We start from the raw sequence: 26799 nt of genomic DNA on the forward strand, positions 1-26799 counted from the left end.
GCTGGGATACAGAGGTGATGTTCCTCAATAAAAAAGCACTCCAGGGATTTAGAGGACTGGTCCAACAGGCTACCGAGCCTCTGCCTCAGCCGTGTCCTGGCTGGACTTTGATGAGCTCCACCCACAGGCTGGCATCAATGGAGCCAATTTGGGCCCAGCTCAGTACTTCACACACACACACGGTTCCCTCTGCATAGAGGACAGCTGCTGTTTCTCTTACCTCATTACCTAGATTCTTTTCGGTCAGAAGCTACACTTTCCAGGATACCTCTGGACAGACCTAGACAGGAGGGGTGCCTATCATGCAAAGCGAGCTTCTGTGAGTCCTGGGTTTACCCCTCCCTCCTTCCCAGTTACTGCTTCTGTCTGACTCCCCACCTGCACTGAAATGGCAGATGCTTACCAGGTGTTCCAGGATGAAACTGGGCCTCTCTGTGCCACGGTAAAATGAGGTCCACCAGAAAAGGCATCTCTGTAGTGTCTGTCCATCCCTGAGATGCTGTATGTCTCAGATAGGGAAGACGCCAGGTGGTGGAGCTGGTGGTCCCTCTTGGACATCTCCAATCCAGTGTGTCTAAGTGTTACTTCTCCTGGACAATCAACATGGAAACCCGGATGACCTGTGCTCTAGGTAAACCTGGTTACTCAGAGCTGTTTATTTTTTATTTCTTTTTTTAGGGGGTGCCAGGGATTGAATTCAGGGGCACATGACCACTGAGGCACATCCCAGCCTTATTTGGTATTTTATTTAGAGACAGGGTCTCACTGGGCTGCTTAGCGCCTCCCTGTTACTGAGGCTGGCTTTGAACATGCAATCCTCCTGCCTCAGCCTCCTGAGCTGCTAGGATTAGAGGCATGGCGAGCACACCCAGCTTCAGAGCTGCTTTTAGACTCTCTGAGAACCTCTGTGCCCTAATGTCATCAAGTCAACAAGCTTGGGATGACATGGACTGTGTGCAGTCCTGGTTCTGCCACCTCAAGGCTGTTTTACCCTGGACAGGTACGCACCTTCCTGGGCTTATTTCCAAATCTGTAATGGGAAGTAACTCATCCCTCGGGAGGCTGGTTAATTCACTGAGCTGTTACACCTGCATGGCCAGCAGATGCCCCAAAAGGATCAAAGGCAGCTTTTACCCACAGTGACTGTGGTTCCCCTCCCTGCAGAGCGAACACCTTAGAGAACATACAAGCTCCGGGTTGGTGTTTGGTGCCACCAATCAGGGGGTTTCCAGAAAATCATCACTTCCCGAGCCTCAGGATTTTAGTTAAATACGCACAATTTTATTGATTGAAGAGATTAGGACAAAAACATTAAACCAAATACAGGACAAAGCACCAGAGGCCATCGATCCCCACCATGCACGTCGCCAATCCTTCTTCCTACAAGGTACTTAAAAAATAGGGGAGAGGGAAGAAAAAAGATCCTCTTGACACAGCACCATCTTCCGAAGGTAAAAAAGCCTCTCCTCTCTAACCTCCATTATCAAAATAGAATCGAGGGCAAATCGATGGCCGCCTTGTCTCCTGATTGTGAACCGTGAAGCCGCCCTCCTGGGGACAGGGGCTCCTGCTGAGCAGGCAGAAAGCATCCAAGAGTCTGCACATACATGCCACATACTATCATGAAGCACAGATTCAAGTAACATTTACATACTAGAGTCCACATGTTACCTACCCCGAAACAGGACCATTTCACAAAACATATACAGGCCGTAAAATCCAAACAACTGAGGTACTGGGAACACAGATACTTATGCCAAAAGAGTTCTTTATCATACAGCAATAGAAAAGCCATAATAAAAAACATTTTGCCACTCGAAATCAAATAAAGCTATCTAGAAAAGCCAAATAAAAGGTTATTTCAGGGACAGAGATACTCAAACAAGAAAAAAAGAAAGAAATTACCAATGTTAACTACAGCATGTAACATGTCATCCCAAGTCGACCCGTAATTGAAGTACTGGCTTAATACATCACAATGTGACATTTTCCTTAATAAATAGAAGAGTTTTTGAAAATACAAAGGTGCGCATTGGGATAGAGGGATGTTTTATTTATATCATCCAAGCTTTCAGCTTATCATCCTTCCCACTTTTTCCGTCCAAACCAGAGGGCCTTCCGAGCCAAAGGGATCATTCTTCATAAAGAAAATTAAATAGCTGCCCTGTGTTTTATACATGGGGGACAACCTGTTTCATTCCACTAGTTTCCCATAAAGCAAAGACAAAATGTGTAGTTGAGATCAGAGAGTCGCACAACTGCCGGGTTCCAGGAGCTTCCCGCCTTCTTGGGCCCTTGCTGTCACTCAGCAAAGAGGGGGACCTGCGAGGCAAACCCTTCAAAGGACACAAACCAAACAGGAGTTGAACTTCTCTTTTCCTTTCTTCTTCCCCTTTCGGCTACCCTAGTGTCATGCGTCTGGAAGCTGGACTTCTAATAGCTTCCTGCCACAAACCAGTTGACACAAAACAGGAGAGCCCGTGAGGACACATTTTTCCCCTTCAGGGAGCAAAGCCTTAACATGTCATTTCCTAAGCAGGACATTAAAAGAGTCTGTTTAGAAGAAATGAGTTGAGGAGAGTGATTAAGAGACACCAACTGGACTTCTGCTTTCCTTTAGTGTAGCACCCAGGTTTCAGGTCAGACTGTGTGCACCGAATTATTTTTTTTGAGAGAATCCCATTGATTATCACATAGGTGGTTGGCTTGTTTAGAAGAATAAAAAAGAAAAAAAAAAAAACCCTCCTCGGCCAATCGTTCCTTCCCTGAATCATAACAAGAAGTTAAATGCTAACAGTACAATGCCAAGATGTGTTTGAGGCAGAGAGTTTTGATTCTATCAAGATCGGCAACTACTTTCTGAACAAAATGAAAAGTGGGGTTGGCTGGAAGCAGCCCAGTGGGCAAGGGGTGGTCTCCCAGGCTACACCGGGGGGAGAAGCTGGGGGGCTCCTGTCCACCCGACCCCACCCCTGCCCGCCTCTCTTGCCCTGTGCTACATGTTCAGCCAGCTCCTTGAAGGCTTCCTTCTCTGATCCAAGAAACAGGTGAGAGTGAGTGTCCCTCATGCTGCCCAGCCAGGCCCCGCGTTCCCTGGAAGAACTCCTTGCTGGGGCCCTCTCGCTCCTGGTACCCGCTAAGTCTCTGGGGGACGTGAGCTCAGTTAAAGAAAGGGTCCAAGTTCTCTTCCATGTTGACGTCCGGCACCAGCTGGTCCGACGCCTCCTTAGCACCATAGCCTGAATTCGAGACACTAAAATCTGTAGAAAACCAAGGGTGGTCCAGGATTTCCTGCGAGGTCAGCCGCTCGGAGGGCTCCCTCCGCAGGATGCTTCGGATGAGGCACTTGGCCTTGGGCGACAGAGTCTCTGGAATGTTGAACTGGCCACGGCGGATCTTGCTGAAGAGGGAACTGGGCTCAATGTCATGGAAAGGGTAGCGGCCCACCAACATGGTGTACAGCATCACTCCCAAGCTCCACACGTCCGCGGCCTTGCCCGAGTAGCTGCCGCTGGTGTTCAGGATCTCGGGGCTGACGTAGGCCGGGCAGCCGTGCTTGTCGGACAGGGAGTCATCGTCTCCCCGAAGGATGTAGGCATCTTCCAGACTTTCCAGCTTCACCCGAGTCCTGCAGGGAAGACAGGAAGACATGAGCTGCTGAGAGAGGAGGGAGGCACGGTGACCCAGCTCCCGGGCCTGTGTTCCCAAGGCCGCTCATTTGTGTCCATCCATTCATCCATCTGCTCCTCCTCCCCACCCATGACACTATTCCAGGGCTGCGGACACAGCAGGAGACAAGACCGGCAAGGTCATTTCTTGAAACTGATCATCTATTCGGGAATTCAAATCTTTAGCAACTAAGCAAATCATCAACGACATTACAATTACCCCTGACTTGGTGATGAGGGAACAAAAAGAGTGATTTTCTCAAAATCATGATAGGTCTCACAGGATTCGAACTGAGACTGAACCAACTGGGAAATCCACGCAAGCTCTGCCTATGACTTCCTGACAAGGTAGGATGCAGGCTGCAAAGTGCACATTCATCGTGCGGTTTGGCCTCACCAGTGTTTGCCGTCAGGTATGGATTTTAGTATTCCATTTCACAGATCAAAATAACAAGGCTCACAGCCTTTTAGCTGGGAAATAAAGACTTTACTCTGTGCTCAGTTGACCCTGTTGCTCTTTCTGTTCTGCCAATAGCCTCTTTAGGATGGAAACAGAAACAGGGACAGTTTGAGCAGGACTGAGTACCATCACCTTGTCCCCTCCAAGACTGGGTACCATCACCTTGTCCCCTCCAAGGCTGAGACCCTCCTATCGGTTCAATCTTATTCCCTGATTTCCTGCGGATGTGTCTCCTGTCCCACCTGCCACTCTCCCAAGGTCTGGTTCTTGACCTGATACTTCTAGTAGACTCGGGCTACCTCCGTCTCCTGCCCATGCCACACACCTGTGCTTCTGGGTGTGTGTAAGTTTGTGACAGTGGCAGCAAGACCCCGAGATCTTTCTCTCACCACTCACTCTGCCCCCAATCACCTCCTGCTGCTTAAGGATTGCAGGACTATCAACGGGAATGTGGACTTTCCTTGATGTGCTGGGAAAAGAGGTAGAGAAATTGCACCTTATACTGAAGCCCAGCAAGACTCACATCATCATTGAGTACAAAATAAAAAAGTCCTTCTGGTAAAAGCTTTTTTTTTTTTTTAAATATAATACTCTATAGTTAATCCATTCACATTTAATGCAATTATTGATAAAATTGGTATGTTGGATTTCTGTTGCTTTGATCTTTATTCTTTGCTTCATTATTTTTTTTATTGTTGGTTGTTCAAAACATTACATAGATCTTGATATATCATATTTCACATTTTGATTCACGTGGCTTATGAACTCCCATTTTTACCCCGTATACAGATTGCAGAATCACATCAGTTACACTTCCATTGATTTACATATTGCCATTCTAGTGTCTGTTGTATTCTGCTGCCTTTCCTATCCTCTACTATCCCCCCTCCCCTCCCCTCCCCTCCCCTCTTCTCTCTCTACCCCCCTCTACTGTAATTCATTTCTCCCCCTTGTATTATTTTTCCCTTTCCCCTCACTTCCTCTTGTATGTAATTTTGTATAACCATGAGGGTCTCCTTCCATTTCCATGCAATTTCCCTTCCCTCTCGCTTTCCCTCCCACCTCTTATCCCTGTTTAATGTTAATCTTCTTCTCATGCTCTTTGTCCCTACTCTGTTCTTAGTTACTCTCCTTATATCAAAGAGGACATTTGGCATTTGTTTTTTAGGGATTGGCTAGCTTCACTTAGCATAATCTGCTCTAATGCCATCCATTTCCCTCCAAATTCTATGATTTTGTCATTTTTTAATGCAGAGTAATACTCCATTGTGTATAGATGCCACATTTTTTTTATCCATTCATCTATTGAAGGGCATCTAGGTTGGTTCCACAGTCTTGCTATTGTGAATTGTGCTGCTATGAACATCGATGTAGTAGTGTCCCTGTAGCATGCTCTTTTTAGGTCTTTAGGGAATAGACCGAGAAGGGGAATAGCTGGGTCAAATGGTGGTTCCATTCCCAACTTTCCAAGAAATCTCCATACTGCTTTCCAAATTGGCTGCACCAATCTGCAGTCCCACCAACAATGAGCAAGTGTACCCTTGCCAGCACTTGTTGTTTGACTTCCTAATGGCTGCCAATCTTACTGGAGTGAGATGGTATCTTAGGGTGGTTTTGATTTGCATTTCTCTGACTGCTAGCGATGCTGAGCATTTTTTCATGTGCTTGTTGATTGATTGTATGTCCTCCTCTGAGAATTGTCTGTTCAGGTCCTTGGCCCATCTGTTGATTGGGTTATTTGTTATCTTATTGTCTAATTTTTTGAGTTCTTTGTATACTCTGGATATTAGGGCTCTATCTGAAGTGTGAGGAGTAAAGATTTGTTCCCAGGACGTAGGCTCCCTATTTACCTCTCTTATTGTTTCTTTTGCTGAGAAAAAACTTTTTAGTTTGAGTAAGTCCCATTTGTTGATTCTAGTTATTAACTCTTGTGCTATGGGTGTCCTATTGAGGAATTTGGGGCCCGACCCCACAGTATGTAGATCGTAGCCAACTTTTTCTTCTATCAGACGCTGTGTCTCTGATTTGATATCAAGCTCCTTGATCCATTTTGAGTTAACTTTTGTGCATGGTGAGAGAAAGGGATTCAGTTTCATTTTGATGCATATGGATTTCCAGTTTTCCCAGCACCATTTGTTGAAGATGCTATCCTTCCTCCATTGCATGCTTTTTGCTTCATTATTTTTAAAAAATTTATTTTAATTAGACATATATGACAGCAGAATGCATTTTGATTCATTGTACACAGTTGCAGCACAACTTCTCATTTCTCTGGTTGCACATGATGCAGCGTCACACCGTATGTGCAGTCATACCTGTACCTAGGGTAATGATGTCCATCTCATTCCACCGTCTTTCCTGTTCTCATACCCCCTTCCCTCCCTTCGGCAAATACTTTCTTAAGTAAGCTGATATCTCACAATTCATCATGCCTAATGTACTGTTGAGGAATCTGAGAACCAGGATGCAGAGTGACTTGTTTAGGCTACACTGAGAGCCACCCTCTGCCTGTGCCCTCCTGGCACAGCCTCTCACCTTACCCAGGAGCCTCCTTTGGCACTCTCCTTTTCCTGCCTTGCAGTTATTTTGAGTGAAAGACCAAGTTTGGCTTGAGCAGAAACAGAGTCCCCCCCAACTCTCCTGGCCAGAGCATTGCCCTGCAGAGTTCCGGAAGTTCTCAGGTGCCTTAAACCTGGTTGCTCCCATCCCATCAGCCCCACAAAGGCTTGCTGTGAAGGTGACAGTGACAAGCAGGACGTAGAGGCACAACCAGGCCCACAGCATCTGGACCACTGATCCCTGCACCTAAAAGGCACATTTCCAAGCACCTACTCTCTCCCCAGCTGAGTCTAAGACCAGGTCACTCAAACTGCATCTCTCAGGCTTAAAGACAAGCGCCAGAGACGGCAATGCTTTAAAAAAGGTTTTAATGTGGCAAAATATACATTACATAAAATTTACCATCTTATCATTGTTAAGTGTACAGTTGGTTCGCTAGCAATGAAATAGATTCACATTGTCATGCAACCATCTGGACAAGGCAACCGTAATGTCTCTGCCAGCTCTATCATTCTGGGATTCTGTGATACACAACAACATGTCTTTTCTTGATGTGAGCACCCGTATTCTATTATCATCTAGAGTAGACACGTGCTTCTCCTGCCCCTGCGGCTAATGCCCTATAAAAATAGGAGGGTCTATCTGTGCTAATCTGGAATTGAGCCGATTAAAAACAAATCTGTCTTCCTCTTGCTCCTCCTAATCTAAGGGGGCTGGGGAAGCTGACCCGCCAGCCTTGCCAGATGTTCAGAGATGCATGGAGATGGGTCAGTGCCACCAAGGGCAGAGCGGTGGGGAGAGGCAAGGAGCAGGGACCCCAACCACAGGCCTGGGGGTTTCTCAATAGCATCTCCCAGCCGGCCTCACCCTTACAGCTCTTCCCTGGCTTGGCAGCAGAGAGGCTATGGGAACAGTAAAAACAGAGACAAGAGGCCCTCCCACCTGTGTAACCAGGGCAGGTCAGTGGGAGGGACATGAGTCTTGGAATCTGGGGCCCTGTTCCTGACAAAACACTCCAGGGGTGTGGAAGCCCTGCATGGTCTCACCCATATGCAGATCAATTTCTTTGCCAAGGCTGTGGGATGACCCCCTGCATTCCCCTTCAATGCACTCCCTCTGTTCATCCCAGTCTCCTTGATGCTCCTCAAAGGCCCTACAGGGGCCTCTGCCTTGTCCTGCTGCTTGGGATGCCCCTCCCCAGCTGTGCTCAGGTCTGTCCTTGAAGTCTACTCAAGTAAATGTGGCAGAGGCCTTGCTGGTGACCTAGGGGGGCACTCCACCCTCCTTCCCTTAGAGGCTGGGGTGGTAGCATGCTGGGCTGCACCCCAATCCCCCCTCCCTGGGAAAGGCGGCACCCGGAGTGAATTACGGGGCTGGCATGCATACTCTATGTTATTGCGACTGCCATTTCTGGTGATCCTTCCTCCTCCCCTCAGGAGCTCCTGGATATGGGGATGAGGTCACTCTGGATGCAGAGCAGCACCACGCTGCTGCTGTACCTTGAGCACCTGGACACACCTGAGCAGTCATTCACCATGAGAACAAAGGAGCCGGTCCTGCACTGACCTTGCTCTTGGCTCTGCCCTGTAACCAACAGACCTCCCACATGAAGCCAAGCCAAACCTGTGGTCCTGTTCCTGCTTGTCCCCTTCCAGATCACAACTGTAGATTCTGACTTTCTCCTCCCGCCACCAGGAAGCAGTGCCCCTACACTGAAAGCATCCTGACCCCCTGTCCCCAAGGCCTTCTCCATATCATAGATCAGGGCCTTAGAAAATGGTCAAGGTCTGTCTTATCCATGAACACCCAAGTGGAGTGGACCTCTTCAAGAATTCAAGAACGAACTAACAAGACCGTTCCCCATGCTGCCAAAGTCCAGCTGCTGTAAGCTGACCTAGGGGGCACTCCACCCCCCTTCCCTTAGAGGCTGGGGTGATAGCACGCTGGGCTAGAGCTGCTTGTCTCATTTGGTCCAGCACAGATGCTGCAGAACAAGGCAGTCTAGAGAGCAAAGCACATACAGAAGTGGCACCAGTCAAGTTCTAGCCTTAAATGTTACTAAGTTCCAAGTGAGAAACATCATCTGCGTTCCAAACCCAGGGAGGCTCATGTGTATATATTTATATGCTCTCCTCAAGGACATGAGGTAAGCTTCCAAGGCGGGTATATGCTTCCTTTTTGTGGATGACAAGCCCGATCCCTGGAGAGGCTGAGTGAGCTCCTAGGGTGGCAGGCAAGGCTGGGCAGGGCCAGGGGCTCCCCGCTCTCACACTGGCCCCCATCTGCCTACCCAGCAGACTCGGCAGATGACACCAGGGTTGCTGGGCAGAGAAAGTTCCAAGTGTGCAGCACATGTTCCCTGGCCAGCTTTGGGGTCAGGAGCCTTTCCCACTTCCAGCCGACTGTCTGCACCCTAGACAGGGCAGGAAAGGGGGAAGAGTAGCCTGGAGAAAAGCTGGGGAGGAAACGCAGCTCTCGCGGGCGGGCGCCTTCCGACCTTGCCTCCTTCTCAGAACACCCTGACCTTGTTTACATCACTTGCAGGCAAGGGTTGACGCACTGGGTCTGGATTCTGTCTTTAAACATGGGCCTTCCAGTGGGGAGCAGAGGGAGGCCAGGCAGGCGCTGCTTCCCAGCTCCGGAGCCAGAGGACCCGCTGGGTGACTGCAGGGATGCTGGCCTCACTGCCCCACAGGACAAACCATGTACAGAAAGGACCTTAGCTGGTGCAGCTACAAGCTAGAGTAGAAATGAACGGACAGTCTTGAAACTTCTGATGTCCCCTAAACATCCCCCAGGGATGATAATTTTCCCAAGCAAATTAGTTGATTTTCATAAAAATCACCAGAAGCACCCGTGGACCTAGGAATTCAAATGTCCCACTAATCATTCAGGCTTTAAAGACGCTCCTCGAGCATTTACTCTGCTTGAGCTCCTCAAGTGGGCATTGGGGATGCACCTATGACTCATAAAATAACAGCCACACTCTCAGTTTGTAAAGATTCCATGAAATAATGCAGGACAAACTCCCCTGAGAGCCCAGCAGGGCAGATCTGTAAAAAATGGTGGTAACTCTATGGATCCTACTACTAAACTGAAGACCCCACCTTCAACCTCAGAGCCTGTGGGGAAGACAGAGGAGAATACAAATGGCAGGCCCCAGGCAGGTGGAAGTGGATAGGAATGCTGTGACCACATCTCTTCCTGTGTTCCTGTCCTGGCTCCCGCCCCAGCCTGTGTGCCCTTCAGTCCTGAGTGAAGGAACTGGGACGTGCAGGGCAGGTAGAACCAGAGAAGGTCTACAAAGAAGGAAGATTCTGGAAAGTGACAAGTGAGAGTGGCGCAATGGTCGTGACCACACAGCTATAAACGGCGGTGGTTTTCTTCTAAGGAGAAGACATCCCTGTGCAGGCAGGAGCCCAGGGCAGGATGCATTTGGCCAGAGAAACTGAGCTGCTGAGTGCCTTTTGCAATCTGGTAGGAAGTAGACATCTGCTTTGCTCCTGACCAGCTGAATGAACAAGGACTCCTCGTGGCACACTAAGTATTCACTGATGGCCTGGCCCAGTGCTGGGCTTTCTATCACCAGACGGTGTGCCAGGTGGGGAAGCCAGGACCAGCAGCATGTGGTTCCTTTCCCATTAGCTGCAGGACATCATGGGTGGGCCCTGAAAGCCCCGTCCCCCCACCCACCACAGCACCACTAAGTCCAAATAGCAGTGACCACTGGCTCCATCAGCTTCCCTTCTCCAACGTAAGAACAAACAGCAACAAGGCCCTAAAGAGGCCTCTTCTAGCTTCTAAATGTCTGATTTTAAGGTTTCCTTTAATTGTTAAGCTAACAGGACTACAATGCTTCTGTGTGGCCTTCTATAATCACAATAATGGTTACATTTACAAGAACAATAGCTGTGTATGAAGAATTTAAGAGATACTAGGATTCCGACAGGCTGGATTATGATATGGATGTACTTCCTAACAAAGAAGGAATCCTAGGCAGAGAATTGAATAGTCTAACCCATATACAGGGTAACTGAAAAAAAAGGGGGGGGGTTCTGAATCCATGCTGGAAGGATTCTAACACCATTGTCCTCTCCAAATACAGCCTGGCACCAACAGCACAGATTTACTTAGTATCAAAAAAGGAGCAACTTTCAAGGGGACCCTGAATGGATGGGGACAAGTGTGGGGCCCCACTTATTCAGCCTCCGTCGCATCAAAACCACTGAACCCAACAGTTGTAAGTTATAGCTGCCATGTGGACAGACAGGGCTGGACCTGTGCACTTCCCAGATGAAGACAGGAAGCTGCTGCCACCTGTACAAGGTCATCTGGTGAGGGAGGAAGGAGCTAGGATTCGAACCCAGGGTTTTAGCCTCACAGCTGAGAGTTCTGCCCATAATAGCAAAAACAGCCCCCACAGCAAATTGTGCTTTGCTTTTAAACCTTTAAGCCTCACCCTGAGTCCTTGGCAGCAAGAGATGGGAACAGGGTGGGCCAGGGTGGGGCTGAGGCTGGAGTTCAGCAGACAAAGGGGCTGGCAGGGAGGGAAAGTCCTGTGGCCTGAGGTCAGTGATATTCAGAAAGTCATGGAAGGTTTCAGGTCTAGGATCCGGGAAGGCCAGGGGGAAAATAACTGCAGCCAGGTGTGGCCTGATCTCACTCTTAAATGTGACCTTGGTGGCGAGTCCAGTTGGGCAGTACAAAGCCCTCCTGAGGCAGCTGCTAGAGGGGCCTGAGGGGAGCATCCTGCTGACTCAGAGGCCCCCACTGGAGAGGGACACACCACTTAACTATGCAAAACCAGGTGCCCCCCTTTCATCTGGATTCATACCTGCATGGACTTCCCCAAGAGCCACTGAGGCCTGTGCATTCAGCGAATCCACCCTCCTGCAATCTCAGGTGGCTCAGGGGGGCAGGGAGGCCCTGGGGAAGTCAGGGAGGAGGGAGGAAGTTGCTAAAGAGGGGCTCCCAGGGAGGCAGCTGGCTGGTTCTATGAGGTGGAACAAAGAACAAGCCTCTCATTACTTGCAAACCCGGAAGATGGGTGTCTTTGCCCTGATAGGATGCACCAGGTCACAGCGGGGACCCTTGCAGGTTAGAAACATGAAAGAAACTTCTGGGAAACAGCAGAGTTGGGATGAGAAACCCTGTTGGGGCCAAGTACCCAGGTGTCCTCTGTAGCACCAGCTGCCCAACTTCCATGGAGCCCAGTGTGGGGAGTACATCTCTGACGACTGTGGCTAACTGGGTCGACAGGGGGTCATTCCACCTGGAAGCCCTCCAGGAAAACTCCACACAGGGCAGCCTGCACGCTTCAGGGCCTTCAGGACGCTGCTCACCATGGAAACAGATGGGGAAACCCAGGACAGCGCAGCATTGGTGGGAATTCCCCATCAATGCTCCATTCTCCACTTGCTCCCTGCATTTGAAGCAGCTCCTTCCTCCCCAGAATAAATCCATTTGACTCTCATTGAAGTTACTGCAGCTCAGAGCTAGACAGGAGCATCCAGAGGTGGTGCTGCTGCTGCTACTGAGCTTCCTAGGTGGGGAGGACAGGGCTCGTGGAGGGCAGCAAGGGCAGGTATGCTCTCCAGCCAGACAGCATGCTCCACCTGGACGATGCCCCAAACCGGAGCGCACCTACAGGGGGTCCGAAAACCAGTGCTGCTCCCAACACATCTGGAAGCTTGAGTAAGGACCTTGCCCTCCTGATTACTTTCACACCTAAAGACAAAAGGGATGAGTCCAACTCCCTGCACACCCGCCCCCCCCCCCCAGCTCCATAGTCAAGGTTCCAGTTCAAGCAGCATCACCCTGAAATAGAGGCCGAGCTCCCTGTCTGGCCATTCCTGGTCAGTCCCCCATATGAGCTTCCAGAATCAAGATCTTGACCTTGTCCCTGTCCTAGAAAACCTGTCAGTGGCTCCTCCAGGGCTTCAGGTCAAGTTCAAGGTCGGGGATGAATAGAGTCAAGGCCCTAGCCCACGGCTTTCCTGCCAGTCTTTTCCTCCCCTGGATGATCTTCCAGAGGCACTTTCCTCCTGCACCAGATCCTTCCTGCCGCTTGGCTTGGCTCACTTACAGGAACCTCCCTGTCCTACCAGACTCAGAAGCCCATCCCCCCTGATATGACCTCCCTCCACACCCTTCCACTGCGGGAAATTGTGAAATAATTATCCCATGGTTTCTTCCATCTGCAAGGACTAGCTGTGAACAGGACTAGTAGGTGCTTAATAAATGTCTGCAATTTAGCATCCTGTGTGCAAGAGCCCCCTCCCCTCAGCTCCAACCTTCTGCCTGGATGTAGCTCAGGACACCTCAGGGTGACTCTGCTTAAGAACTGCAATGCCCCCAGCCCGAAGAGAGTCTGAATAGGCTAAATTCTGTTTTTGTCACTTAGAAGAAAATCACACTAGTGGTGGGGAAAGGACCTTCAGACTGCATTTCCACACTCTGCCTTCCACTGCTAATGGTAGAGAGGGGGGCTAGTCTATAACATTTTTGCTTTGGGGGCAGGAGGGCTGCTCATACATCCATTTCATCAAATGACAATGCTGAGTTCTATTCAAGGCGTGGTAGAAAGATGATGGACCCCATCTCACAGTTCTGTGAAGAAAATAAAACCCACCCCATAAACTGGAATGAGACCTGGGGACTGCCCACAGGGTCGGCTGACTGGTGGACCCAGTGATGTTCTGACTGCTCAGAAAACCATCTGCTCCACGCGGACTCCACTGGTCAGTTCTCCTGGAGCAACTCGGTGCTCAACTGCCTAGGAACATTCTTTCTGAGGGTTGGGAACAAGATGCAGTTTTTTATTATCTAACTTGGGTATTTTTTCCTGAAGACACTCTTTCACTAGACAGCCTGGGCTCAGGGCCATCTATCTGAGTAACAAAGCCCAGGTATGCCATCCAGGGGTTGTAAAACAGGGGCTTCAATTTCCTCATCTGTAAACCGGTGATAATAAGAGCACTCACTGGGCTTAAATCGGGTAATTCAAAAACACCTAGAATTTAATCAGTTAATTTAAGTGCTATAGTAAGTACACTCTGATGCTTGTGAGGCCTGGATATTATTTCACGGACATGTAGGTCCTATGGGGGCAGGGTTTCTGTCTGGCTCAGCACTGCCATATCTCCAGCATCTAGGATAGTGTCTGACACACAACCAGTGTTTAATAAGTAATTATTGAATGAATAGATGAATCTCCACGGATGAGGCTGGAAGCCACAAGATGACAACTAAAAGCAGTGACAGCCGCATTCTTAAGAACCTCCAATGCCCTTTATATGCATTATCCCCACTGACCTCAGAGGCACTAGACCAAGATCCTAGAGCTAAATGGAGGCATCAAGAATCTCACCACTGTGTGCTCTTCCTGGTTTCCCAGTGGCCCTAGACGAGTCCACAGCTAACCGACCAAGTAGCAAACAGCCAGGCCAAAAATCCTGCCAGCGTAGCCACTGTTTTCTCTATTTCTAAACAAGCTCAATCTTCTGAGCAAGCTCAGTCTTCTCTGTGATCAGCAAAGCCCTTCCTAAATAAAATTACAGCCTGCTTTAGACACCGAAAACAGTGTCTTAAATAGATATCACGTAGGCATCAATCATTTAATCAAAATGAGACTGATGGGTTAATTTCTCACTCGACGTCTGACTTGGAAAACAGCTCTCTTTGAAAAGATGTCTCCATGGGGATTCCACTTTTCTGGGCTCCAGCTCCAGGCAAGGACCTACTTGCAAATGATCTCCATCTCTGCCTCTCTCTTCCTGTCATGAGAATCCAGTCTGAGCGGCTCTTACCCAAAAAAGGAGATTTTCATTGAGTCAACATAGAGCCATGTCCACTGTGATCCAAGTGCCATGAAAGTCTCTGTCCTAGGAAGCTCCTGGTCCATCAGGGCAGGGGACAAGGATAGTCCAGAGATGCACACATGGACCATGAGAGCAGAGTAGGACATGAGGTACCCCGGAGGCAAAGGGATGCTGTGAGGGAAGGACACCTACCTACCCTGGGGAGCAGGGGCAGGGCAGTGGCCCCAGGGCTGGCAATGTCTCAAGGACAGTTAGTCGACATAGAGAAGGGAATTTCCCAGGAGCTCTGTTCCTTCAAAGCAAAAAGTGCAAGGTGTTTTCCTAAAACACGGGCTGCCTGCAACTTGAAAAAATGTGTACAGCTCTTAATGAAAGAAAGGCTATATCTGAATTGAGCTCCTCGCCTCCACCCTCAGCACTTGGTGAGATACTAAAGCCTCGTGGGAGGCAACTGGAAGATCTAAGGAAGAGCCCATGCAGAAACCCACTCCTGAGAAGGACAGCCTTGACCTCCTCGCTGGGGGTAGGTGGAAATGCCTCCAGCCTCAGGGAGGCCCAGTGGGCACTCATTACACCAAAAGGCCCCTGCCCTCAGTTCCTGCGGAGGCTCCCAGCTGCCATTTGGCAGAGGCAGGCACTGACCGGCTTCCACCCTGCAGAGAAAATGAAACCTGCCATGTCAAGAGATAAAGATCTTTTAACCAAAGAAGAGACATGTAAAGAGGCATGTTTCTCGGTTCACATGAGACATTTCTGTGTGAGGAAATGTCAACACTGATCCGAGACTGGGGGGCGGAGTGGCAAGAAGCCCTGTCCCCAGGAAGAAACCCAGTGGACAAAACCAAGCAGGATTGCTGCGGGAACAATGGCCCACCAGCTCATCCTAGGCAGCCCAAGGGTGTGCCTCCAATAAGGGGCTCTTCCCATCCTCCACTGGCCATACACAGACCCAGTCCTTTGTCACCACAAGGAGATGTGAGGTAGTGGGGAGACTAAGGTCAGCATACAGCTGATTATGTCCAACCACTGAGTTTCCTTGTGTTAATTCCTTTAATTCTACGACCATCTTCTTTTTACCACTTTACCCATGAGGAGGTCTGGCACAGGAGTTAGGTAGTATGCAAGGGCAGGGAGCAGAACCCACTGGGCAGCTCTCACTCTGCAGGAAGCAGCAGGCCTTCTCCCAAGCCCAGCCCTTCCCTTGAGGCCCAGACTGAAACTCCAGGCCCTTAACATCAGGCTGTGCCAGCAGATCATCCCAACCCCATAGGAGACCGAGGCAGGAGGGCATCGGGTACCCTCTTTGGAGATTTGGGGAAATACTCTACCTTCTATCAGAATCAGGGCCCTGCCCTGCAGGCTGACCCTGGCCACTCACACACACCATCTCAGATCTGACTGCAGAAACTGTGGGTGCGAAGAGTGTGCCCAGGGTGAGTTCCACAGAGGTGGGATCCACTTTCTCACAATGCTGCTCCATGCTTATGGATCGTGAGATTTTACCCTTTAAGCAATGAGAACAAAGTAGGGGTGCTCTGCCATGCAGAAACATCATGGGGTGGAGAGGAGGAGCAGCCCAGAGCCCGAGACACAGAGGCCGGTCCAGGCCGGACAGTATCCTTGTCACCCCCTCCCCTTGCAGCTGGTCAACTCTCCTGCCTTCCTGAGCAACAGGCTCCCATCAGATGCACTTGACCCACAGGTCAACCTCTTAGCATTGATTTAGTGATTGTAATTAAACAGAAAGGAGGAGGGTATGGCCTAAATCTGAACCTACGCTTACGAGGTTCACAGAGAAGGCTGCCACAGAGAGACCTTGTTCTTCAGGGAGTCCCGAGGGCTGTGATCTCTACTGGTGGTGTTTCTCAATGACTCCAGACACAGCTGCCACTTTAGGGTGCCTGTGCTACCCATGAATCACAGCAGCATCCCAGTTAATACTCACACCTACTTTCCAGGGATGTCATTATCATTTCTGCTTTGAGGAAACCACAGCTCAGAAATATTCAAAGACTTGTCCAAGCCCAGGCAACCAACAGGTAGTAGAGCCAGCATTTGAATCTAGAACCCAGATCCCAGGAAAACGGATGTGGAAGAATCTGAGCTGCTGCCCATTCAGCACAAGGGCACTGCCTGTGCCACCCAAGAACAATGTTTCCAAAGCTACGGTGTGGACTGAACCCAAGGTGCTGCTCCAGATCCCTAAGGATGTGCTCAGGGATGGCCCAGGTGGCATAGCTAGGAACTTCTGCAATGTACAGCTTTTGCAAGAGCCATCGGCTCACGAGCAGTCCTGTTCCGAATGGTGGTTCCACTACCTGCTCCTCCATCTTTCATGGGGCTCAAGATCACGGAAGGACAAGGAGCACGTCCTTGAAAGAAAAGGCGGATATATCAGTGAGGTGTCTGATGATGCTGCGCAGCCAACCTGCCTCTACACTTTTCTCATGAATGAATCAGACGTCAGAAAATAGACACAGACACCAGGGTTTAAGTTTTCAAAACTCTTTCAGATTCAACCCAATAGAGCTGGTAACTCTACTGAAGGTGCCACAATTAGGATGCGTGTCAAGAGCTCCTGGTGCCCTGGCCCTAGTGAGATCAGGAGTCCCCTCGGGAAGCGTGGGCACCTGCTGTGTGCAGGCCACTCTCCAGGCAAAATAAACTCACAGACTCCTTTGCGAAACTCAGCAAAGCCAGGAAACAGAGAGGCAGAAATATGCTGAGTGACAGAACCAGACGTTTCACATTCTGAAATCAAGAGGTTACAAAACAAAACAATGATAAGAAGAAAACAGGAGACTAGGCATTAGTCCCCTTTCACAAAAAGTTGATAGGTGCATGAGGAGAGAAGTTTCTATTAGCCACTGATGAGAACGCTTAGAGTGTCCTTGAACACAGAAGTGACCTTGGCAAAACTGCCCAGACAGAAACACGTGTCCTCGCCCAGCGGCAAGCCCACTGGGAACGCAGCATGATGGGGGCAGTGCTGGGGGACTGAGAGATTCCAGGCTGGCTGCCTCCACACACTGGATGTGACCTGGAGCCCTGTGCGGCCCAGTAACCTCACCAGTCAGATGGGGAATGCCATCCTTAATGAGGGTCCCACAGGGCTGTGACAACTGTTCAGGCTGCAGGGCTGTGTGGCTGTAGGAGCTCTCCTGCCAGTCTCCGTGTGACTGGTTCCTGATGGTGGAAAGCTCTTTACCCTTCAAGTTTAATATTCTGCTCTCACGTGTCTGCTCCACTGGGTTCCTCTGGTTTCTCGCTCACACAGAACACGTGGTGAGCTCCTTCACAGTTCAAACACATCCCCGGACTGAATGTCACGGACCCTGGTCCTCAGTTAGGAAGTCTCCTGCACCTTGGTCTTTCTTCTCTGGGCCAGGGGTCATCAGGATTCCGGCTCTGCTACACTCCTCCTCAGCACCCTTACAAATCTTCTCAGAAAGGAGGAGTGAGCCCAGGGGAACAGCCCACAATAGGGACCCTGCAGTCCGACCTGAGGCCATCACCTGCTTCCAGCTAGCTGTCCACACTGAGGGAAACAGCCAAAGGAGACGGAGGAAGCACGGTGTGCTGGAACCTCGGGGTCCTCGCCTGCTCCCGTGTTCTATGACATCGGCTCACTGCATGAACACACAGTTGCTATCCTTGGGCAGGCCACGCCATACTCACTGAGGTCTGGAAACCCTTCTCCAAGGAGACAGTCAAAGGAGAGGCTTATAGGAGCAGATCTAAGGGAGGGCCTGGCTAGGGTGTGCACACGCCCCCCACCCCCACCCCAGGCAAATGGATTTCTCAAGAGCTCAGCCGCTGACTTGCTGGAGAACCTCCTCCCACTTCTGCTCTTTCTAGGTGAAACCTCCCACTCCGTGTTGCAGAGCTCCACTCCAACATGGACCAAAGGACACCTGCCTCTCCAACTTTCAGACTCAAGTAAGCTGAAGTGTAGCAGTATAGTAAGAGGCCAAAGACATCATCTCCTGTTTCTGTAGGTGAGGTTATTAAATCTCCAGAGAGGTGTAACACAGAGCGGCAAGAGAACACCTTCATGGGTATTCTGCCGGCGCTCAGCAGCAGAAGAACTTAGAGCCAGGAGAGCAGAGCCACACAGAGGGACGAGAAAGTTGTGTGTGTGTGTGTGTGTGTGTGTGTGTGTGTTGGGGAGGTGTCCAAGGCCACAAAGGCCATTAAAATCAAGACCAGGGTAAGGACCTGGGTCTCCAGGTTCCAAGGGCAGAAACGCCTAGTCTGCAGAACAGAAAATGTGAGGGTCGGTCCCACATGCGAATCTTAGAAGAGTCTCCCTTCTTCAGTGTGTCAATAAGGGTAAAGGCATCAAAATCAATAACCAGAATACTAGCTGCCCATGAGTCCCCTCTGTGGATAAAAACATGGAAAAATTGCCACCTTCTGCAGCCCAGGAAGCACAGACGCCTTCTGCTCTTTGCCTCTGCAGCTGGAATATCACCACCATGAAAATGGCATTTGGGTTGAGTAACCACAGGCCCTCTCCCTTTGTTCATACCAACGAGCTTGCCAAACACTAACTTCTCAATTAGCTCAAACGACGGAGATTCAAAAGCACATAAAAAATAATAATGATTTAAAATAACAAGGCACACATTGCTGGATCTCACTCATCTGGGTGTCCTTGGACTTCTCTAAGCCATAGCCTGAAATTGTCACAGGCCACTGGGCTCGATGGCCACCCGACTGGAAAGCTCTGATCACAGGGCTGTGCCTGAACCACGGAAGGCAAGCAAAGCATGTTGCTGAGTAACTAAAAGAACAAGGGTACTGGCCCCGCCATCAGATGATCCACATTATGTCCCAGGATGACTCTGTGACGGTGGGTCCTCTATTCCACTGACCTCTTTTTTCAAGGCAGTCCTAAGACTCCATGACACCAGTAAGTAAAGCCACTTAGAAAGTAATTCTTAGAATACAGTGATCAATGCATATGACTCTGTGGCCTTCATCCTTCTAAAAAAGCATATTCATAAAAAAAAAAAAAGTGACTCAAAGGAGTTTTTACAACCAAAGTCAGCTGGAAGAGAAAGCAAAGTCCCAGTGGGGTTTGCTACATAGAAAGTAATGAGTTCATGGCAGAACCATGAATGGAATCCAGATGCCCAGCGTCCTGTGCAGCTGCTTCCTGAAATCACTGCAAATGTCACAGGCACGCATTACAACTGCAGTCTCCTCACCTGGAGGGCGGTCCTCAACACGCTGCACGGGATACGTTCACCTTGCAAGCCTTAGCAACCCAGTCACCCTCCTCTTCTGCAAAACCCCTCTTATCCCTTTAATTCCTAATTGAAAGTGGCATCCCCCACCACCCCAGCTCCCATGGGATCCAGGAATTCACCTCTGTTAAGAGGTGCAACACTCTCAGAAGGCAGGTGGCTCTAATTCATCTGCTATTCATAATGCTGAGAACTGTGATTCACACATAATACAGGCTTGGAAGTAGCTATTGAAGGAGTGACTGAATTACAAACAACCGATTCTAGGCAGTGTTTGGGGGGTATAGCATTTTTTAAAAGTCCTGTCTTCGGTGGCATTGAAAATGCCACCCTGGTTTGCCGGCACCTGAAGAGTTCATGACAAGAAACCACACACACTCGCCAGGTCACTGACTACCCCACATTCAATGACACCTTAGAACAGCGGTACTTATTTTCTGATGGCACTTAAACACTGCCATGCTCTGCTCTCTGACCTCCTGTTTCCTTGCCCTCACCCGGACCTCAGTCAGCAAAAAAGTGTTCATTGCAACCTTTCCCGTGACTGCCAGGAGCAGCCGGTCCCACACACACACATCTGAAGAGGACTGAGCCTTACCGCTCTTCATCCTTGAAGATGAATTTCCGCAGCTTGAGGTCCCGCAGCACCAGGCCCCCGTCGTGACAGTGGGCCACGGCCGACGCGATCTGGTAGAACAGTCTGGCTGCCTCCTCCTCCCTCAGCTTCTTGCAGGTACGCACAAAGGAATGCATGTCCCCATAGCTTCGCTCGAAGAACACATAGGCTTTGGTCTCACCCAGGAGGATCTCCGTGATTTGGTTGATGTTGCTGTGGGCAGACAAGCAAAAGCAGGGGGCCAGGGACTCCTGGTAGCAGCTGATCTCAAACACCTAGAACAGGAGTAACAAGAGCAAATCAGAGGCTCCTCCTACACCCCGGAAGCTCACAACACTAACACCTCCCACAGGCATGTGTTTAATATGACAGTACACCAAACTCGGACCCTGATCGTATCAGACCTGTCTGCTGTCAGCTCTGGGGCACTGAAGAAGTGAGTGCTCTGACTTATCTGATTCTCCAAGCTGTCATGTGAAAAATAAGCAAATCACTCTTCACTTGGTGTTGGGAGGATTATAAGAGAAAGCGAAGGCAGCATACAAATGTTAAGTTTTATCACTGTCCCCTTTAGCCCAGTTGCCTCTGCTTTTCCAAGTACTAAGGCAAGATCAGAAAGTGACACACCCCAAGAAGCATGGACAATATCTTATTTCCTTCAAAGAAAAGAGAAATAAAGAAATGCACATCAATAAGCATCCTAACGCAACAACTAATACCCCCTACCATGCCTAATGGTTTTCTAAATTCAGCATGTTCATTTTGCAGAGGCGGAAATTGAGGCTCAAAAAAGAAGACAAAACTCGTGCCCCCAGTGGCAGAGCTGAGAACAGGCCGCAGGCCTTGTCAATGGAGAAGCCGACTGCATCCCTCTTCCCTCCACGGATATCTAACTCAATGAACCAGTTATGCAATGATTTTCCATGAATCAGAATTAGCCTGTGAAATGCCACCTCATTGTTGCTTAAAAAGAAAATGTACCATCAATACCTTTCGAAAGAGACCTAACTGAAATGAACACTACAGAGAATTTCCGAGGTTGGAAAGGAAGTTTTCATTCAAGACCTGAGTTAAATCAGCAGCACAAGTGCCTGGGTTGGACCTGGCTGTCCTTGCTTCCCAGGACAGGGACAGAGGTGAGAGAGAGGGTACCAGGGTGAGAGGAGGGTACCAGGGGTGTAACGAATGAGGGCAGGTGAAAGGGATCATGGCTCAAGAGAATCCACAGGAGGAACGCCAACAGCACCCTTTATGTTATCAGTTTGCAAACACTGAGCTTCTTAAATGGCTTTATTAAGTGAGAACATACTGTCCATGATCACCATTTTGCAATGTGGTGAGAAAACACAGGAGTGTGAACCACTGGACACTAATCCTGGCTCAGCCACCAGCACAGGGTCACTAGACACCCCCTCTCTACCAAATGAAGACGCCGACTTAAATGCCATCAACCTTTCCTGGATCCTGATTCCACCCAGGAATCTGATTAAAACTGCCCCTCTTGGCTGACAGCACCCAGCTCAAATACATGCACAATATTAGATTTCCTGTAAAGGGATCCCAAGCCTTCTGGAGCTCATTCAGGGACAGAGGCTGCCATTTAGGAATCCAAGAGTTCAGTCACTCTAAGCATTTAAAAAAAAAAAAATCTGTGAGTCAAACGGGGACAATAAGAACCTCAAGGGGGCTGGTGCTAACTGGGGCTGAGGAAGCAAAGTTAACAGCATCCTTGTGAATGAACCATAATGAGGCGCTGAGGAAAGCACACAGCTGCTGCCACTGCACCCTAGAATTTAAGAATGAATACTTCAGCCTCTCCAGAGACCACAAATCACACCCTGATACTGTCAAATGATGACCTCAGAGCAGTGACCTCAGAGGCCCGTTCAATTAGGATCTGAAATGCTTGAGTCAACTTCAATACCCAGACTGCAGGCAACAGAATGCGGGAAAGCCTCAGAAAATTCATACAGGAATAAACGCTTTGCAGGGGCTACTGACACTGTATTATATAATGAGCCTGATCTGCTCTGAAGAGCCAGGCTGCAGGATCTTGCTGCCAGGGCCTCGAGTTATGGTTATTTACAATATACTTCCTGTTTCCAGTTGCCTTTTTAAAAAATAAAAGGTGCTTTTGACTTAGCATGTTTAGCCTATTATCCTTGCTCAATACTGAAAAACTGAATGGACATAGAATTCAAAAAAGAAAACAACAATCTAACACATTAGTGGCAGCTTCAAAATGCAGCTATACCCTTTGTAGAAGATACCAAATTCCAAGATGGTGGACAGAAATGAAAAATAAAAGAAGTACTTATGCTTTCCCAATGGGAAGGAGCCAAACTTTTATTAGTGGCTGTAACAGGCATTTATGGGCTTGGATTGGTATTTAAACCATCACCTTCAAGTGCAAAATCAAGCCTTAAGCCTGGTTGCCAGCTTCTTTCAAATGTTTAATTTGGAACCTTAGTTATATAATATGACAGTTCAGATAAGGCTGTGAGATTAGGCCACCATTAATAATGTTTGCAAAAAGAAAGTGCTCTTTCTGCCAAGACAGTACTTATGTTAGTCTGCACAGTAGCTACCAGCATTTCTATGAAAATGATACAGCTAAAGACCCCCTAAAGCTCCTTCCTCCACTTGCTTAGCCAAAGTAGGCACATGGGAGACAATAAACAGGCTGGATCATTTTGTTTAAATGTCCCTGGAATCCCTATCCCCAGAGTGTCCTACAGAATTCTCTATGTAGTCCTCTGTGGTGAATAGCACCTTTCCATTCTGTTTTTAAAGACTTTTTTCTTGGGTCAGCACAGAGCTAAGAAACATGAACCTCATGTTCTGAAACATCAAAAGGAATATGATTCAATGATTAGATTTCCCTGAGCCTTGAAGTGATCTAAGAACCCTCCATGTGTCTCTCAAGGCAGTTCATAGATGCAGCTTTATAAAACTCACTTGGCTCCCTAGGATATACACAGCTCTGTCTGCAGAAGTCACCCGCATCACCTCTGGTAGAAAGGCAGGAAAACAGACGCTGCTGTGCCTCCCAGGGATGACCTCTGTCAAGCAGAACAATGATACTGCACTTAAATCCACTTGCAGCCACACTGTAATTGGTGAGGGGCTGATCCAATCTTTGCAATAACTAAACCAGCAGATTAAGGACAGTTTTAGGCCAGAGAGCAAGTGTGCAAATGACACTGAAAGGTCAGCCTACAGTGAAATATCTCTTGAAGGACCTGAAGGGAGAAAGAGCAAGCAGAGGCCAGAGACTTCTCTGATTTTAAACAAAGAAATACCAGCAAGAAGTTCCTGCAGAATTTGGCTGCACAGTCTCTTTACTTCAAAGCATCTCCAGCCTTCGAAAAATATTAAAATGCCTCACTGAAGTTGAGCAAAAGGAGCGAAAACACTCACTGTTGGGTGATGTGCATATTTCAGAACAGAGTGGCAGCTCTGTGGAATTCATTCATTTCAGAGGATGCCTAGCCTATTGTGCAACCTTGCAGGACTTGGAGAATTCAATCCAGCTCTGAGCCACCTACTGAATTTTGTTTAACCGGGAACAGTTGCAGTGAGTCTGTATAAAACGGAAAAGATGCAAAATACCAAATGTTTGGTACAAGCAAAGAGCAATATTTAAAGAGTCTGATTTCACCTAAGGTCTGAACTGAACAATCACAAAACTAACTAGAGATCTCCACTAACTCAATTTTTGCTATGGAATACTCCAGTTCGGTACGAAATAAGGTTATTCCACAAAGCAGACTCTGGTTAATGGGAAAAGTGTGATGCATTATTTGTAACACAGATGTGCAGGACAGCGCCCATTTCAAAAGCAGCACGGTATCCTCACTGCACACCCCCACCCGAAGGAAAAAAAAAAAAAAAACAGTGAGCAAATCCAAAATTAAGTGAGAATGAATTCTTGATCTATGTCCAATTCTGGGTAGCATTATGCTCCACTGGAGTCTTTAAAAAAAAAAAATTTTTTTTTTTTTTTTTGCAACAATTCCCCTTCTCATCCCTCCTCTGATGCCCTGAGTGCACACAAAGACACACACATGCATACACAAGCCAGTCACTGTTCAGGGTCAAAGACAAAAAGGAAACTGAAGTATCCATCTCTGTATCAGCACCCCAATTCCAAGGGGCTCCAAATGCTAGCCTCAAAACCTTGCAGGCAAAGGTGTGTGGAGGGGGGATGAGGAATAAGGATCAGGAAAACGTGCTGGCAAGATAGTCTGGAGATGAGGAAAAAAGACTAGACCAACCCAAAGGATTCACTGTTCACCCAAGGTGAGCAGGCGGCTTGGATTGCCACCCCAATCCTCATTTCCAAGCTCCAGGCAAAAGAAAGATCTTTGTAAACTCCTTCTCCGCGCTGGGGCCCTGGGCTCAGCCAGAAGGGACACCTCTCTGTGTCGCTTTTAAAGGGCACCTTTGGAACAAAGGTTTAACACCTGCAAGCTCCTAAGAACAATGGCTGCTAAAGGAACCAAGTCCTCAGTGTCTTAAATGAGCGGGGGATTCCCTATTCGCGTGGGGAGGGGAGGGGGATCGACAGAGGGAGAAATCCCCTGGGCAGCTGCAGCCGGCCCCGCGCACCGAGCTCCACGAGCCTCGGGGAGCACGCGCGTCCGTGCCCCCGCGCAGTCTCGCCGCCCTCCCCACCTCGGGCTCTCCCCAAAACGCCCCCGCTGCAGCACGCTCCATTGTCTGCAATGGTCTAAAAACTTCTCAACTAGTCCAACATGGACAAATAAATAAACAAAACCATTTAACGAGGCCACGGATAATTATCCCGCGAATCTCCCTCCCCCAGGGTCGAAGGCTTGGCGACCTCCCGCCCCCGACTGCCACTTCCAAAGGGCCGGGAAACCTTTTCAAAAGACAATGAACAACCAACAATAAAATAATTTAAAAAAAAAAAAAAAAAAAAAAAAAAAAAGACAAAAAGCAAAACCAAACCCCGGGCTCTTTACCTTGCACACCAGTTCCTCTCCGCTGTGCAGATGCACAGCACGAAAAACGTGGTCTCCCTCCAGAGGTTCCAACAATAAGTATTTTCCGATGCAAGAAACGCAATGCGACAAGTTCGGAGTCTCCGGCGGGCTCGGGGAGCCGAGGTTCGGGCTGAAACTCTGGCTGGGTTCGGCGGACCTTATAGACGACAACTCTTCGAAATCCTGGGTTTTGTTCCGCGATCTCCCATATCTCGCTATTGTGATGGGGGTAGACCTGTGTATGTTCATGAGTGTGGGGATCGCACACGACAAACAAAAAAACCCGCTGGAGAGAGGAGTCGCAGGCGAGTGCGGCTGCAGGCGCCTCGGTGCCACCGGTAGAAAAAAAGGAACCAGAGGGGAGGGGATGGAGAGGGGTTATGTGGAGAAAGAGTTGGAAGCCCCGATGGGCTCCGCGAGCACCTCGTCAGCTCAGAGCCGGGCTCCCGGGGGGGGGGGGGGTGCTCCGTCGAAAGGCAACCCGGGTCCTTTTGTTACCCCAAAGCAGCCAGCGATGTGCAGAATCGCCTCACTTTTTAGTTTTTCTCTCTCTTTTCCCAACTGGATGTAGATGAGTAACCGGAATGTTAAGGTGGAGAGCTGCAGCGCCGGGTTTCCCGAAGCGAACCCCAGGCAGCCTTCCGAATCGCAGACGGGGCGGAGAAGCCCGGCTGTAGTTTGTGTAGTCTTCGGGAAGCGCACGGCGGAGGCTGAGTCTCCACGCGTTAGAAACCAAACAAAAAGAAAAAAGGAAATAAGCACGGGTCTACCGGCTCGCGACGCACGGCAGCCAGAATCCGCGCTGCACCCCCTTTTTTGGTGGAAAGGGTGGGGGGCGTGGAAGGGGGGGTGCCGGAGAGGGCAGTTACCTACGTTTTAACTGTAGATGGCGTCTCAGGCTTTTCCAAGATCGCAAGAGCTCTCCAAAAAATTAAACAAACACACAAAAAAAGAAAAATAGCAAGGGATCATTTAACTTGGAGCGGTCAGAGCTGCCAACAAAAGATTGCAAAAGCTGGGCAGAGTTGCCTCCCCGCCGGGCGCAGGTACCGCGACAAAGCCCAGGGCTTGGCCCGCGGCGCGGAGGTCAGAACAGGCTCATGCTGTCGCCACTTGCCCGCGTTCCGGATCTTCCTCCGAATGAAGCCAGAAGTGCGGGCGGGGACCAAGGAGGATCAATGGTCTCCGATTTCCCAGGCACCAGCTTCCGGGGGTCCAGCGGGAACTGGAAGGGAAAGCTTCCCCGGCTCTGCCAACCCGCGGCGTTCCTTTCCAGCTGGAGAACTGGATCTAGCCTTGGAATAATTTGCAACCACTCCGTCTCCCACTGCCCTCAACCCAAATTGCTCGGCGGGGTTTGTTTTGGAGAAAATTGACGGCTTTTCTTCTTCTTCTTCTTCTTCTTCTTCTTCTTC

At 49.2% G+C, this 26799-nt stretch overlaps 1 protein-coding gene across 1 annotated transcript; it reads right to left on the reverse strand.

Annotated features, from left to right (window-relative positions):
- Window positions 1-1257: 1257 nt before the first annotated feature.
- On the reverse strand, window positions 1258-26786 carry TRIB2 (tribbles pseudokinase 2). The gene is made up of 3 exons (XM_081264670.1): window positions 25364-26786; window positions 20358-20650; window positions 1258-3628 (listed from the first exon to the last, which is right to left on the reverse strand). The coding sequence occupies exons 1-3, from the start codon at window positions 25631-25633 to the stop codon at window positions 3160-3162; spliced, it is 1032 nt and encodes a 343-aa protein (XP_081120796.1). The 5' UTR covers window positions 25634-26786; the 3' UTR covers window positions 1258-3159.
- Between the last annotated feature and the right edge of the window lie 13 nt (window positions 26787-26799).

The sequence above is a fragment of the Spermophilus citellus genome (genome assembly GCF_964194105.1).
Source record: "Spermophilus citellus genome assembly, chromosome: 13".
NCBI lineage: Eukaryota > Metazoa > Chordata > Mammalia > Rodentia > Sciuridae > Spermophilus > Spermophilus citellus.

Coding starts and splice junctions, on each gene's coding strand:
- TRIB2 (XM_081264670.1), bottom strand. CDS start 25,633: ATGAACATACACAGGTCTACCCCCATCACAATAGCGAGATATGGGAGA. Junction 20,651..25,363: donor GAGAGGAACTGGTGTGCAAG/GTAAAGAGCCCG, acceptor CTCCTGTTCTAG/GTGTTTGAGATCAGCTGCTA. Junction 3,629..20,357: donor ATCTTCAAGGATGAAGAGCG/GTAAGGCTCAGT, acceptor TCTTCCCTGCAG/GACTCGGGTGAAGCTGGAAA.